Source organism: Mobula birostris, chromosome 6 (genome assembly GCF_030028105.1).
Source record: "Mobula birostris isolate sMobBir1 chromosome 6, sMobBir1.hap1, whole genome shotgun sequence".
NCBI classification, from domain to species: domain Eukaryota; kingdom Metazoa; phylum Chordata; class Chondrichthyes; order Myliobatiformes; family Myliobatidae; genus Mobula; species Mobula birostris.
In genome coordinates this window covers 113,580,634-113,593,237 of record NC_092375.1, presented here as the reverse complement: position 1 = coordinate 113,593,237, position 12,604 = coordinate 113,580,634, and the positions used below count along the sequence as shown (strand labels likewise).

The 12,604-nt window shown below is 45.0% G+C and overlaps 1 protein-coding gene across 2 annotated transcripts in view; it reads left to right on the top strand.

Annotated features, from left to right (window-relative positions):
- The window catches only part of LOC140199273 (villin-1-like), a 101,844-nt gene extending 93,921 nt beyond the window's left edge, over positions 1-7,923 (top strand). For both annotated transcript variants that reach the window (XM_072261048.1, XM_072261049.1), the window contains exon 20: positions 5,261-7,923. In XM_072261048.1, the coding sequence (XP_072117149.1) occupies positions 5,261-5,374 (114 nt within the window). In that variant the 3' untranslated portion in view covers positions 5,375-7,923. The remainder of the gene's footprint in view (positions 1-5,260) is intronic.
- Positions 7,924-12,604: the final 4,681 nt, after the last annotated feature.

Genomic DNA, 12,604 nt, shown 5'->3' with positions numbered 1-12,604 from the left:
ACTTTTACTTATTTTATCATGTGCCTCCAAGCACCCTGAGGCCTCATGCTCAATATTTAACTACAACATTATCCCAGCTATTGAAGTCAGACTAACTGAACTATAATTTCCTTTCCACTGCCTCTTTCTCTTCTTGAAGAGTGAGTGACAGTTGCAATTTTCCTTTCCTCTGGAACCATGCCAGAATCTATTGATTCTTGAATGATCATTGCTAATGCCTGCACGATCTCTTCAGTTACCTCTTTCAGAACCCTGGATTGCAGTCCATCTGGTCCAGGTGACTTAGCTACCTTCAGACCTTTCAGCTTCCCAAGCACCATCTCCCTAGTAAAAGCAACTGCACTCACTTCTTCCCCGACACTCTTGAACTTCTGGCATATTGTTAATGTCTTCCACAGTGAAGACTGATGCAGAATACTTAGTTAGTTTATCTACCATTTCCTTGTTCCCCCCCCCCCCTTACTCCCTCTACAACATTATTTTCCAGTGGTCCAATAGCTATTCTTGCCTCTTTTTTATAATTTATATATCTGAAAAATCTGTTGGTATCCTCTTTAATATTATTGGCTAGCTTACCTTCATTTTTCATCTTTTCCTGCCTTATGGCTTTTTTAGTTGCCTCCTGTTGGTTTTTAAAAGCTTCCCAATCCTCTAACTTCTCACTAATTTTTTTCCCTATTATATGCCCTCTCTTTTGCTTTTATGTTGGCTTTGACTTCTCTTGTCAGCCACAGTTGTGGCATCTGGCCATTTTCTTTCTAATGTATCTATCTTGTAACATCCGAACTGTTGCCAGAAATTTCAGCCATTGCTGCTCTGCCGTCATCCCTGCTAGTGTCCCCTTCCAATCAACTTTGGCCATTTCTTCTCTCATGCCTCTATAATTTGCTTTACTCCACTGTAAATACTGATATATCTGACTTCAGCTTCTCTGCACTTTGGTTCTATCATTGTCAGCATACACCCTAATCAAATCTGGTTCATTACACAACATCCAGTCCAGAATAGCCTACTCCCTCGTGGGCTCAACCACAAGCTACTCTAAAAAGCTATCTCATGGCATTCTACAAATTCTCTCTCAGGATCTAGCACCAATTTGATTTTCCAAATTTACCTGCATATTGAAATCCTCCATAACTATCGTAGCATAGCCCTTTTGACATGTATTTTCTATCTCCCATTGTAATTTGTAGCCCACATCCTGGGTACTGTTTGGAGGCCTGTGTATAACTCTTACTGCTTCGCTGAGCATCTATGCTCTGTCCGCCAGAACAAGTGGGATCTCCCAGTGGCCACCCATTTTAATTTTACTTCCTATTCCCATTCCGATATGTCCATCCATGGCCTCCTGCACTGCTGGGATAAGGCCGCACTTAGGTTGGAGGAACGACACCTTATATTCCATTTGGGTAGCCTCCACACCATCCCCCCTTCACCATTTCCCATCCCCTTGTCCCTCTCTCATGTTATCTCCTTGCCAGCCCATCGCCTCCCTCTGGTGCTCCCCCCAGCCCTTTCTTCTTTTTTCCATGGCCTTCTGTCTCTTCCACTAATCAACTTCCTCATCCCTCCCCTTGCAAGTTTCACCTATTGCCTGGTGATTCTCTCTCCCCTGCCTCCACCCTTCAAATCTACTCCTTTGCATTTTCTCTTCAGTCCTGCAGAAGGGTTTCAGCCCGAAATGTCGACTGTATTTTTTTCCATAGATGCTGCCTAGCCTGCCGAGTTTCTCCAGCATTTTGTGTGTGTGACTCCTACCAGGGTCTTTTTACCTTTGCAGCTTCTTAACTCTACCCACAACGACTCTACATCTTCCAATCTTATGTCATCTCTTTCTATGGACTTGATTTCATTTTTTACTAATGGAGCGACCCCAGCCCCTCTTCCTACACGCCTATCCTTCCTAACAGTCTTGCTACACACTGCATCAAGTTGTATACCAATTGCCCCATCCTCAGCCCTATCACTCTGGTTCCTATACCCCTTGCCAAATTAACTTAAACCTTCCCCAGTAGCTCTAGCAAACTTGCCTGTAAGGATATTGGTCCCCGTCAGGTTCAGGTGTAACCCAACCCTTTTGTACAGGCCATACCTTCCCCAGAAGAGTTCCCAATGATCCAAGAATCTGTAACTGTTCCCTGCACTATGTCCTCGGCCACATATTCATCTGCCAGATATCAGAATCAGAAGAATCCTTTATTATTGCCAAGTATGTGGACACATACAGGGAATTTGATGCCAGTTTCCCTGAGCTCTCGCTGTACAGAATCAAAAAGCAAACAAAACAATGGTGCAAATAATTGTGAACTATATACAATGAGGTATACCTGTGTATGTACAGGTGGACTTGGTTTATAATAGACTAAAGTTCTAGTGTTCATAAGACTGATGGCATACGGAAAGAAACTGTTCTTGTACCTATTTGTCCTGGCATACAGTGATCTAAAGCGCCTACCAGAAGGTAGGAGTTGGAACAGGTGATGTCCAGGGTGTGATGGGTCTACAATAATGCTGCTTGCTCGCTTCTTGACTCTAGATGCATTCAAGTCCTGGATCGAGGGCAGCTTCACACCAATAATCCTTTCTGCAGCCCTGACAGTTCTTTGGAGTCTATTCTTGGCTTGTTTGGTAGCTGATCCCAACCAGACAGTGATGGACGAACAGAGAACAGACTGGATTATTCCTGAATAGAATTGAATCATCAGCTCCTGAGGCAGGTTGTACTTCCTGAGTTGACGTAGGAAATACAACCTCTGCTGAGCCTTTTTGATAAGAGTGTCTGCGTTGGGTGTCCACACTGGTGTGTGGCACAGGCAGGAATCCAGACAGTCCTCCTTTTTCAGCTTTACCTAACTCCTTAAATTCTCTTTTCAGGATCTCCTCCCTTTTTCTACCTATGTCATTGGTGCCATCACGTACCAAGACCTCTGGCTGCTCACCCTCCCCTTTTAGAATGCCACAGACCTGATCTGAGACGTCCCTGACCCCAGCACTTGGAAGGCAATGTACCATCCAGGTGTCTCTTTCACATCCACAGAATCTCCTGTCTACTCCCCTAACTATGGAATCCTCTATCACTACTGCTCTCCTCTTCTCCCTCCTTCCCTTCTGAGCAACAGCACAAGAATCTGTGTCCACCGGCATCCAAGGTGTATACTTATTACTGAGGGGAATGGCCACGGGGGGGTACTCTACACTGGCTGCCTATTCCCTTTCCATCTCCTGACAGTTCCCCAGGTACCTGCTTCCTGCAACTTAGGGGTGACTACCTCCCTGTAGCCCCTATCTATCAAGTTACCAGAAACTTACCTCGCCCGCATATTCTCACTTAAGCCCATTGAGCCAAAGCCTCCCCACCCTAACACTGGTAAATTTAACACCAATCCACTCCAACAATGGCCACTCCACTTGTCCCTACCTTATATTTATTTGCCCTTGCTAATGAATTGTGATTCGATTGAGCCACTGAGAAAGCTGAAAGCCTTTTAAAAAATTAAATCATCCTTTTTAAATCTCTTGCTCCAACCTGTGTGTAGTATCTTCTCTCAATTCAATTCAGCCACGAGTTTGATGTTCGATGAGTATTTGATGGCTCTGGGCCTGAACTCTCTGGAGTTTCGAAGAATGAGTGGGGATTTCATTGAAACTTATCAAATATTGAAAGCCTAGATAAGCGGAGAGAATGTTTTCTATATTGGGAGAGTGTAGGACCAGGGGGCACAGCCTCAGAGTACAAGGATTTAGAACAGAGGTGAGATGGAATTTCTTTAGCCAGTGGGTGGTGAATCTGTGGAATTCGTTGCCACAGATGGCTGTGGAGGCCAAGTCATTGGATATATTTAAAGTGGAAATTGTTAAGTTCTTGATGAGTAAGGGCATCAAAGGTTGTGGAGAGAAGGTAGGAGAATGCGGTTGAGAGCGATAATAAACCACCCATGATCAAATGACAGAGCAGACTTGATGGGCTGAGTGGCCTAATTATGTTCCTATGTCTTATCGCCTTACTTTACTGAGATAAGGGGTATTCCTCTGTTGCTGCTTACCTCTCCTGCATTGAAGGATGTCTTAATCGGCATGTTCTTAAACTGCTTCATTCATTGTAGGAAGGATGAGGAAGCTTTGGAGAGGGTGCAGATGAGATTTACAAGGGTGCTGTCTGAATCAGAGAGCATGTCTGATGAGGAAAGTTAAATGAGCTAGGGCTATTCTCTCTGGAGGAAAGGAGAGTGAGAGGTGACTTGACAGAGGTGTATAAGATGATAAAAGTTCAAAGTAAATCTTACTTACTTTGAATATACAACCCTGAGATACATTTTCCTGTGGGCATACTCAGCAAATCTATAGAATAGTAGCTATAACAGGATCAATGAAAGATCAACCAGAGTGCAGAAGACGACAAACTGTGCAAGTGGAAAAAGAAGTAATAAATAACGATAACATGAGATAATGAGATAAAGGGTCCTTAAAGTGAGATCATTGGTTGTGGGAACATTTCAATGATGGGGCAATTGAGTGTAGTTATCCCCTTTTATTCAAGAGCCTGATGGTTGAGGGGTAGTAACTGTACTTGAACCTGGTGGTGGAAAGAGGCATTGATAAAGTGGACAGCCAGAGATTTATTTTCCCAGGGGTGGAAATGGCTAATATGAGGGGGCACAATTTTAAGGTGATTGCAGTAAAGTATAAGGGGGACGTCAGAGCCAGCTATTTAACACAGAGAGTGCTGGGTGTGTGGAATACATCCATCTGCATGCTTTCTTTCTTTAAATATAGTGGCTCTTAATACTGCCCCAGTCAGAAGTTCCAGATATCAGCCACTCTCTGTGCAAAACATTTAAGAGACTCTTAGATGGGCATATGGATGAAAGAAACATGGAGGGTTATGTGGGAAGGAAGGGTTAGATTGATCTTAGAGTAGGTGAAAAGGCTGCTATCACATTGTGGGCTGAAGGAGCTGTCGTGCACTGTACTGTTCTGTTTATTTATTTAGAGGTACAGCACTAAACAGGCCCTTCCAGCCCAATGAGTCACACTGCCCAGCAACTGCCTATTTAACCCTAGCCTAATCCAGGGCACTTTACACTGACCGGTTAACCAACTATCTGGTACGCCTTTGGAATGTGGGTGGAAACCGGAGAGCCAGAGGAAAACAACACGCTCACGGGAGGACGTACAAACCTCTTGCAGAGGATGCCAGAATCGAACTCCAAATTCCGCAGCCCCGGACTGTAATAGAATTGTTCTATGTTCTACCCCACAGGAGTACCTATCCGATGCTGACTTTGAGAGGATTTTCGAAGTGTCGCGGGTAAGATTCAACGCGATGCCAGAGTGGAAGCAGAGGAACTTGAAAAAAGCAAAGGGATTGTTTTAAGCATACACACCTGCCCAGCGGGTTCATCTGGAACTGATGCAACTTCCTTGTTATATAAACCAAATAATTCTGAGGTGTTGATTATCAACCTTTTGTAAAGAGCAAAGCACTCCTGCCAAACCCATTGGTACCAGTTATTGGTGCGTGTAAGTCACTGTCAGCGAATTCTGGTTTCAGCAGAAATGTCTGCGACAGTGAGGTGACCAACCATTCAGCCTCTTTGAGATCCAAGTTGATAAAAAGCTGCAATTCCCAGTTACAGTTCAAAGTAAATTTATTATCAAAATGTGCATACCCTGAGATTCATTTTCTTGCGGGCATTCATAGTAGATACAAAGAAATACAACGGATGCAATGAAAAACCACACCGAAATAAAGATGGATAAACAACCAATGTACAAAAGAAGACAAACTGTGCGAATACAAAAAAAACACAGATAAACAAACAAACAAACAAAATTAAAAATATGAGTTGTAGAGTCCTTGAAAGTGAGTCCACAGGTTGAAGAATCAATTCAGCGTTGAGGTGAGTGAACAGTTCGTTGGAGCCACAAGAGGGGCTCTCTAGTGAATTTGTATCAGAACAGGTTAATTATCATGAAATTTGTTGTTCTGCGGCAGCATTACAATGCAATAAATAAATTATACTGTAAATTACAATAAGGAATAGTGTAGAATGAGAGCCACATTAGTGAGGTCATGTTCATGGGTTCATTGTCCATTCAGAAATCTGATGACAGAGGGGAAGAAGCTGTCCCTAAAATGTTGAGTGTTGGTCTCCAGGCTCCTGTATCTCCTCCTTGAAGGTGGCTAGTAACGAGAAGAGGGCATGGCCTGGTGAGGGTCCTTGATGACGGATGTTGCCTCCTTTAGGCAGAACTGAAGCCTGCTATTGGTTAGGCACCAAGTTAAACTATTTAATGCATAAACCTGTCCCAAAGCTTTTACTGATGTGGACTTTCAAACTATGGCAATATAATTGTCAGTTCAAAAGTTCAATGTAAATTTATCATCAAAATTAGCATACACTACTCTGAGATTCATTCTCTTGCAGGCATTTACAGGAAAATAAATACAATAGAATTTCTGAAAAGCTATATTTAAACAAAGACTGACCAACAACCAACATGCAAAAGGGGACAAATGGGCAAATAATTAAAAAAGTAAATAAGTAACTCTAAATTGTGGAGCCCTTGAAAGTGAGTCGATGGGTTGTGGAGTCAGTTCGGCATTGAGGTGAGTGAAGTTATCCATGCTGGTTCAGGAGCCTGATGGTCGTAGGGTAATTACTGTTCCTGAACCTGGTGGTGTGGGACCCAAGGCTCCTGTACCTCCTGCCCGATGGTAGTAGTGAAAAGACAGCATGGCCTTGATGATGGATGCTGCTTTCTTGTGGCAATGCTCCTTGTCAATGTGCTCAATGGTGGGAGGGCTTTGCTGATGATGAGGAAAAAATAGCTGTAGATTCCCAGAGTTTAACACATGCTGCCATTTTATCTGCAATCAGACAGGTAAAATATATGAAAATTGGGTCTTAGTTAACCTGCTGAATGAACAACCACCGCCAGTGGCAGTTTCAGAAAAGGGCTTTAAAACTGCAACTACTGTGACTATCTCTATGTCAGTTACACTCAAAGCTGGGTTAGAAACCTGGAAATAATACAATCCAGTTAACTGATAGGCATTCCTACCCTTTTGATAAAACATTGCGGAATCACTGAACACTTCCATGAACTTTGACTTCTCTAATTTCTCACTCCTCCCCCTCTCTTTTTCCATTCCCCATTCCGACTGCCCTCTTATCCTTTCTCTTCTCACCTTACACATTACTGTCTACTCGCATCGCATTTTCTCTAACTGTAGCACTTTATCCTGAACATCAATTTCTCTAACTTCTGGTCATTTCTTTCCTCTTCTCTCTTTTTTCTATTCCCCATTCTGGCTCCCCTCTCACCTCTTCTCTTCTCCTTATCGGCCTAGCACCTCTCTCTGGTGGCCCTCCTCCTTCCCTTTCTCCCATGGTCCACTCTCCTCTCCCATCAAAATCCTTCTTCTTCAGCCCTTTACGTCTTCCACCTATCACCTCCCAGCTTCTTACTTCAGTTGCTCCTCACCTGGTCTCACCTATCACCTGTCAGCCTGCACCCCTCCCCTCCTCCTTATTCTGGCTTCTGCCAACTTCCTTCACAGTCCTGTTGAATCGTCAGCTGTCCGTTCCCCTCCATAGATGCTGCCCGACCTGCTGAGTTCTTTCAGTATTTTGTGTGTTACTTTCATTGTTAGATGTCTTTCAACACACTGTCCTAGTGTGGACCATCCTAACAACGCCTCTTGGACTACTCATCTAGTTCCTTTTTAATGGCTAAATAGTGTTTGAAATTGAGATCAACGCCTCCTTTGAGAGTTAAGGCAATTCTAATTGTACAATAGCCAGTGAATAATTTTCTGCATCAGTCCAACCTTTCAATAGAGCATTTAGAAGAAGTGTTGATTGTAAAAGCTTTCTGTGTGCAAAATGAATTGTTAGCAAATAAAGTTTTGAAATCAGACTTGATTTTGTACTGGTTATTTTTTATTGTTGGTGAGGAGCAGAGAGGCTAAAGGTGTGGAACATGGAACATAGACCATAAAACTTAGGAGCAGAATTAGGCCAGTCGGTCCATCGAATCAGTTCTGTCATTCGATCTTTGGCTGATTTATTGTTCCTCTCAACCCCGTTCTTCTGCCTTCTCCCTGTAACCATTGAGACCCTAACTAATCAAGAACATATCAATCCCATTTTAAGTATACCCAATGACTTAGCCTCCACAGATGTCTGTGTCAATGAATTTCACAGATTCACAAGCCTCTGAGTAAAGAAATTCCTCCTCATCTCTGTTCTAAAGGGGTGCCCTTCTACTCTCAGGTTGTGCCCTCTGGTCCTAGACTGCCCCATGCAGGAAACATCCTCCCCACTTTCAATATTTGATGGGTTTCAATGAGATCGGCCCCCCTCTTTCTTCTAAACCCTAGTGAGTATAGGCCCAGAGCCTTCAAAGCTATTCACACATTAACCCTTTCATTCCCAAGATAATTCTTGTGAAGCTATCAAACTCCACTTTAAATATACTCACATAGAACAGTATAGCATGGTACCGGTCCATCAGCCCACGATGTTGTACTTATCAATGGATTGCAACAAGAAACTTTGCTTTTTTGAATTGGAATTGCTTTACTATTGTCACATGAACCGAGATACAGTGAAAAGCTTTCTTGCATACTTTTCATACAGATCAAATCATTAGCACAGTGCATTGAGGTAGAACAAGGTAAGACAATAATAATACAGAATAAAGTGTTACTGTTACAGAGAAAATGCATGGCAATAAGGTGCAGAATATAATGACGTAGATTGTGTAATAGAACATAGAATAGTACAGCACATTATAGGCCCTTCGGCTCACAATGTTGTGTCGACCCGCAAACTCAGCCTCCCATATAACCCCCCAACCTTAAATTCCTCCGTATACCTGTCTAGTAGTCTCTTAAACTTCACTAGTGTATCTGCCTCCACCACTGACTCAGGCAGTGCATTCCACGCACCAACCACTCTGAGTAAAAAACCTTCCTCTAATATCCGCCTTGAACTTCCCACCCTTTACCTTAAAGCCATGTCCTCTTGTATTGAGCAGTGGTGCCCTGGGGAAGAGGCACTGGCTATCCACTCTATCTATTCCTCTTATTATCTTGTACACCTCTACTATGTCTCCTCTCACCCTCCTTCTCTCCAAAGAGTAAAGCCCGAGCTCCCTTAACCTCTGATCATAATGCATACTCTCTAAACTAGGCAGCATCCTGGTAAATCTCCTCTGTACCCTTTCCAATGCTTCCAAATCCGTCCTATAGTGAGGCAACCAGAACTGGACACAGTACTCCAAGTGTGGCCTAACCAGAGTTTTATAGAGCTGCATCATTACATCGCGACTCTTAAACTCGACTTATGAAAGCTAACACCCCATAAGCTTTCTTAACTACCCTATCTACCTGTGAGGCAACTTTCAGGGATCTGTGGACATGTACCCCCAGATCCCTCTGCTCCTCCACACTACCAAGTATCCTGCCATTTACTTTGTACTCTGCCTTGGAGTTTGTCCTTCCAAAGTGTACCACCTCACACTTCTCCAGGTTGAACTCCATCTGCCACTTCTCAGCCCACTTCTGCATCCTATCAATGTCTCTCTGCAATCTTCGACAATCCCCTACACTGTCTACAACACCACCAACCTTTGTGTCGTCTGCAAACTTGCCAACCCACCCTTCTACCCCCACATCCAGGTCATTAATAAAAATCATGAAAAGTAGAGGTTCCAGAACAGATCCTTGTGGGACACCACTAGTCACAATCCTCCAATCTGAATGTACTCCCTCCACCACCACCTTCTGCCTTCTGCAGGTAAGCCAATTCTGAGTCCACCTGGCCAAACTTCCCTGGATCCCATGCCTTCTAACTTTCTGAATAAGCCTACTGTGTGGAACCTTGTCAAATGCCTTACTAAAATCCATATAGATCACATCCACTGCACGACCCTCATCTATATGCCTGGTCACCTCCTCAAAGAACTCTATCAGGCTTGTTAGACACGATCTGCCCTTCATAAAGCCATGCTGACTGTCCCTGATCAGACCATGATTTTCTAAATGCCCATAGATCCTATCACTAAGAATCTTTTCCAACAGCTTTCCCACCACAGACGCAAGGCTCACTGGTCTATAATTACCCGGACTATCCCTACTACTTTTTTTGAACAAGGGGACAACATTCGCCTCCCTCCAATCCTCCAGTACCATTCCCGTGGTCAATGAGGACATAAAGATCCTAGCCAGAGACTCTGCAATTTCTTCCCTTGCCTTGTGGAGCAGCCTGGGGAATATTCCGTCAGGCCCCGGGGACTTATCTGTCCTAATGTATTTTAACAACTCCAACACCTCCTCTCCCTTAATATCAACATGCTCCAGAACATCAACCTCACTCATATTGTCCTCAACATCTGTCATAAGGCGGTGGCTGGGAATGGACCCAAGTGTAAGACACAGACACTGAAGTACTAGGGACAGGACTAGGATACAGGGCGATGGCAAGGACATGGGCAGGAAAACCAGGAACCTGGAACAGGGCTGGACAAGACAGGTAGGAGCCCGGGCTTGGACTCCGAACCAGAGACTGGACAAGGACCCAGTACCTGGGACTTGCCTCTGGCTTGGACCCCAGAACCAGGCAAGGACGAGGCTTGGCAGGCAGGCAGGCAGGACGAAGCTGGAGTCTTCAGGCTTGAGGCTAGAGGTGAGACTTGGCAGTAGGCAGGAGGCTGGAGTCTTCAGGCTTGAGGCTAGAGGCAAGGCTTGGCAGGAGGTAGGAGGCTGGAGTCTTCAGGCTTGAGGCTAGAGGCTAGAGATTTGGCTTGGCTTGGCAAGAGGCTAGAGGCTAGAGGCTGGAGTCTTCAGGCTTGAGGCTAGGCAGGAGGCTGGAGGCAGGAGACTAGAGGCAAGGCTGGAGGCAGAAGACTAGAGGCGAGGCTAGGCTGGAGGCTGGAGGCAGGACAGTAGAGGAGAGGCTGGGCTGGAGGCTGGAGGCAGGAGACTAGAGGCGAGGCTGGGCTGGAGGCTGGAGGCAGGAGACTAGAAGCGAGGCTGGGCTGGAGGCTGGAGGCAGGAGACGAGGCGAGGCTGGGCTGGAGGCAGGAGACTTGAGGTGAGGCTTGGCAGGCTCCTCCTGGGCAGGGCGCGGATCACCTGGGCAGGGCACGGATCACCACCCGACAGTGGCAAGGGACAGGAAGGGACAGAACCAACCCCAAGTAACAGGAAGATGGCCTGGCTTACCTGGGCAGAGGCAAGGGACAGGAATGGAGCTAGGTACAGGGTGGCTCCAGGACAAAACTGCAGGCGGGACGAGGCAAGAGTTACCAGCAAGACAAGGCAAGGCTTCTGGCAAAGCAAGGCGAAACGAGAACTTTAGGCGAGGCCAGAGTTACCGGTAAGACAAGGCAGGGCTTCAGGTGAGGAAACAGAAGGCAGAGCAAGGGATACAAGGAGTAAGGACAGGAACAATCCAGAAGCCACGCCTTGGTACCACAGGGATCAGTGCTGGGTCCGTTGTTATTTGTCATCTATATCAATGACCTGGATGATAATGTGGTAAATTGGATCAGCAAATTTGCTGATGATACAAAGATTGGAAGTGTAGTAGACAGAGAGGAAGGTTTTCAGAGCCTGCAGGGGGACTTGGACCAGCTGGAAAAATGGGCTGATAAATGGCAGATGGAGTTTAATACAGACAAGTGTGAGGTATTGCATGTTGGAAGGACAAACCAACGTAGAACATACAGGGTTAATGGTAAGGCACTGAGGAGAGCGGTAGAACAGAGGGATCTGGGAGTACAGATACAAAATTCCCTAGAAGTGGCATCACAGGTAGATAGGGTTGTAAAGAGAGCTTATAGTACATTGGCCTTTATTAATCAATGTATTGAGTATAAGAGCTGGAATGTTATGATGAGGTTGTATAAGGCATTGGTGAGGCCGAATCTGGAGTATTGTGTTCAGTTTTGGTCACCAAATTACAGGAAGGATATAAATAAGGTTGAAAGAGTGCAGAGAAGGTTTACAAGGATGTTGCCAGGACTTGAGAAACTCAGTTACAGAGAAAGGTTGAATAGGTTAGGGCTTTATTCCCTGGAGCGTAGAAGAATGAGGGGAGATTTGATAGAAGTATATAAAATTATAATGGGTATAGATAGAGTGAATGCAAGCAGGCTTTTTCCACTGAGGCAAGGGGAGAAAAAAACCAGAGGACATGGGTTAAGGGTGAGGGGGGAAAAGTTTAAAGGGAACATTAAGGGGGGCTTCTTCACACAGAGAGTGGTGGGAGTATGGAATGAGCTGCCAGATGAGGTGGAAAATGTGGGTTCTTTTTTAACATTTAAGAATAAATTGGATGGATACATGGATGGGAGGTGTATGGAGGGATATGGTTGGTGTGCAGGTCAGTGGGACTAGGCAGAAAATGGTTTGGCACAGCCAAGAAGGGCCAAAAGGCCTGTTTCTGTGCTGTAGTTTCTATGGTTCTATGGTCTCTGGAGGTATTTATGCAGCCAGCCCCAATGAGCATCAGCTGCCTCAATTAGCTCAACAAGAACAGAAACAGGGTAGATAGGAAAACCTGGAGCAAGGGTCGATGGACCGGACCATGAA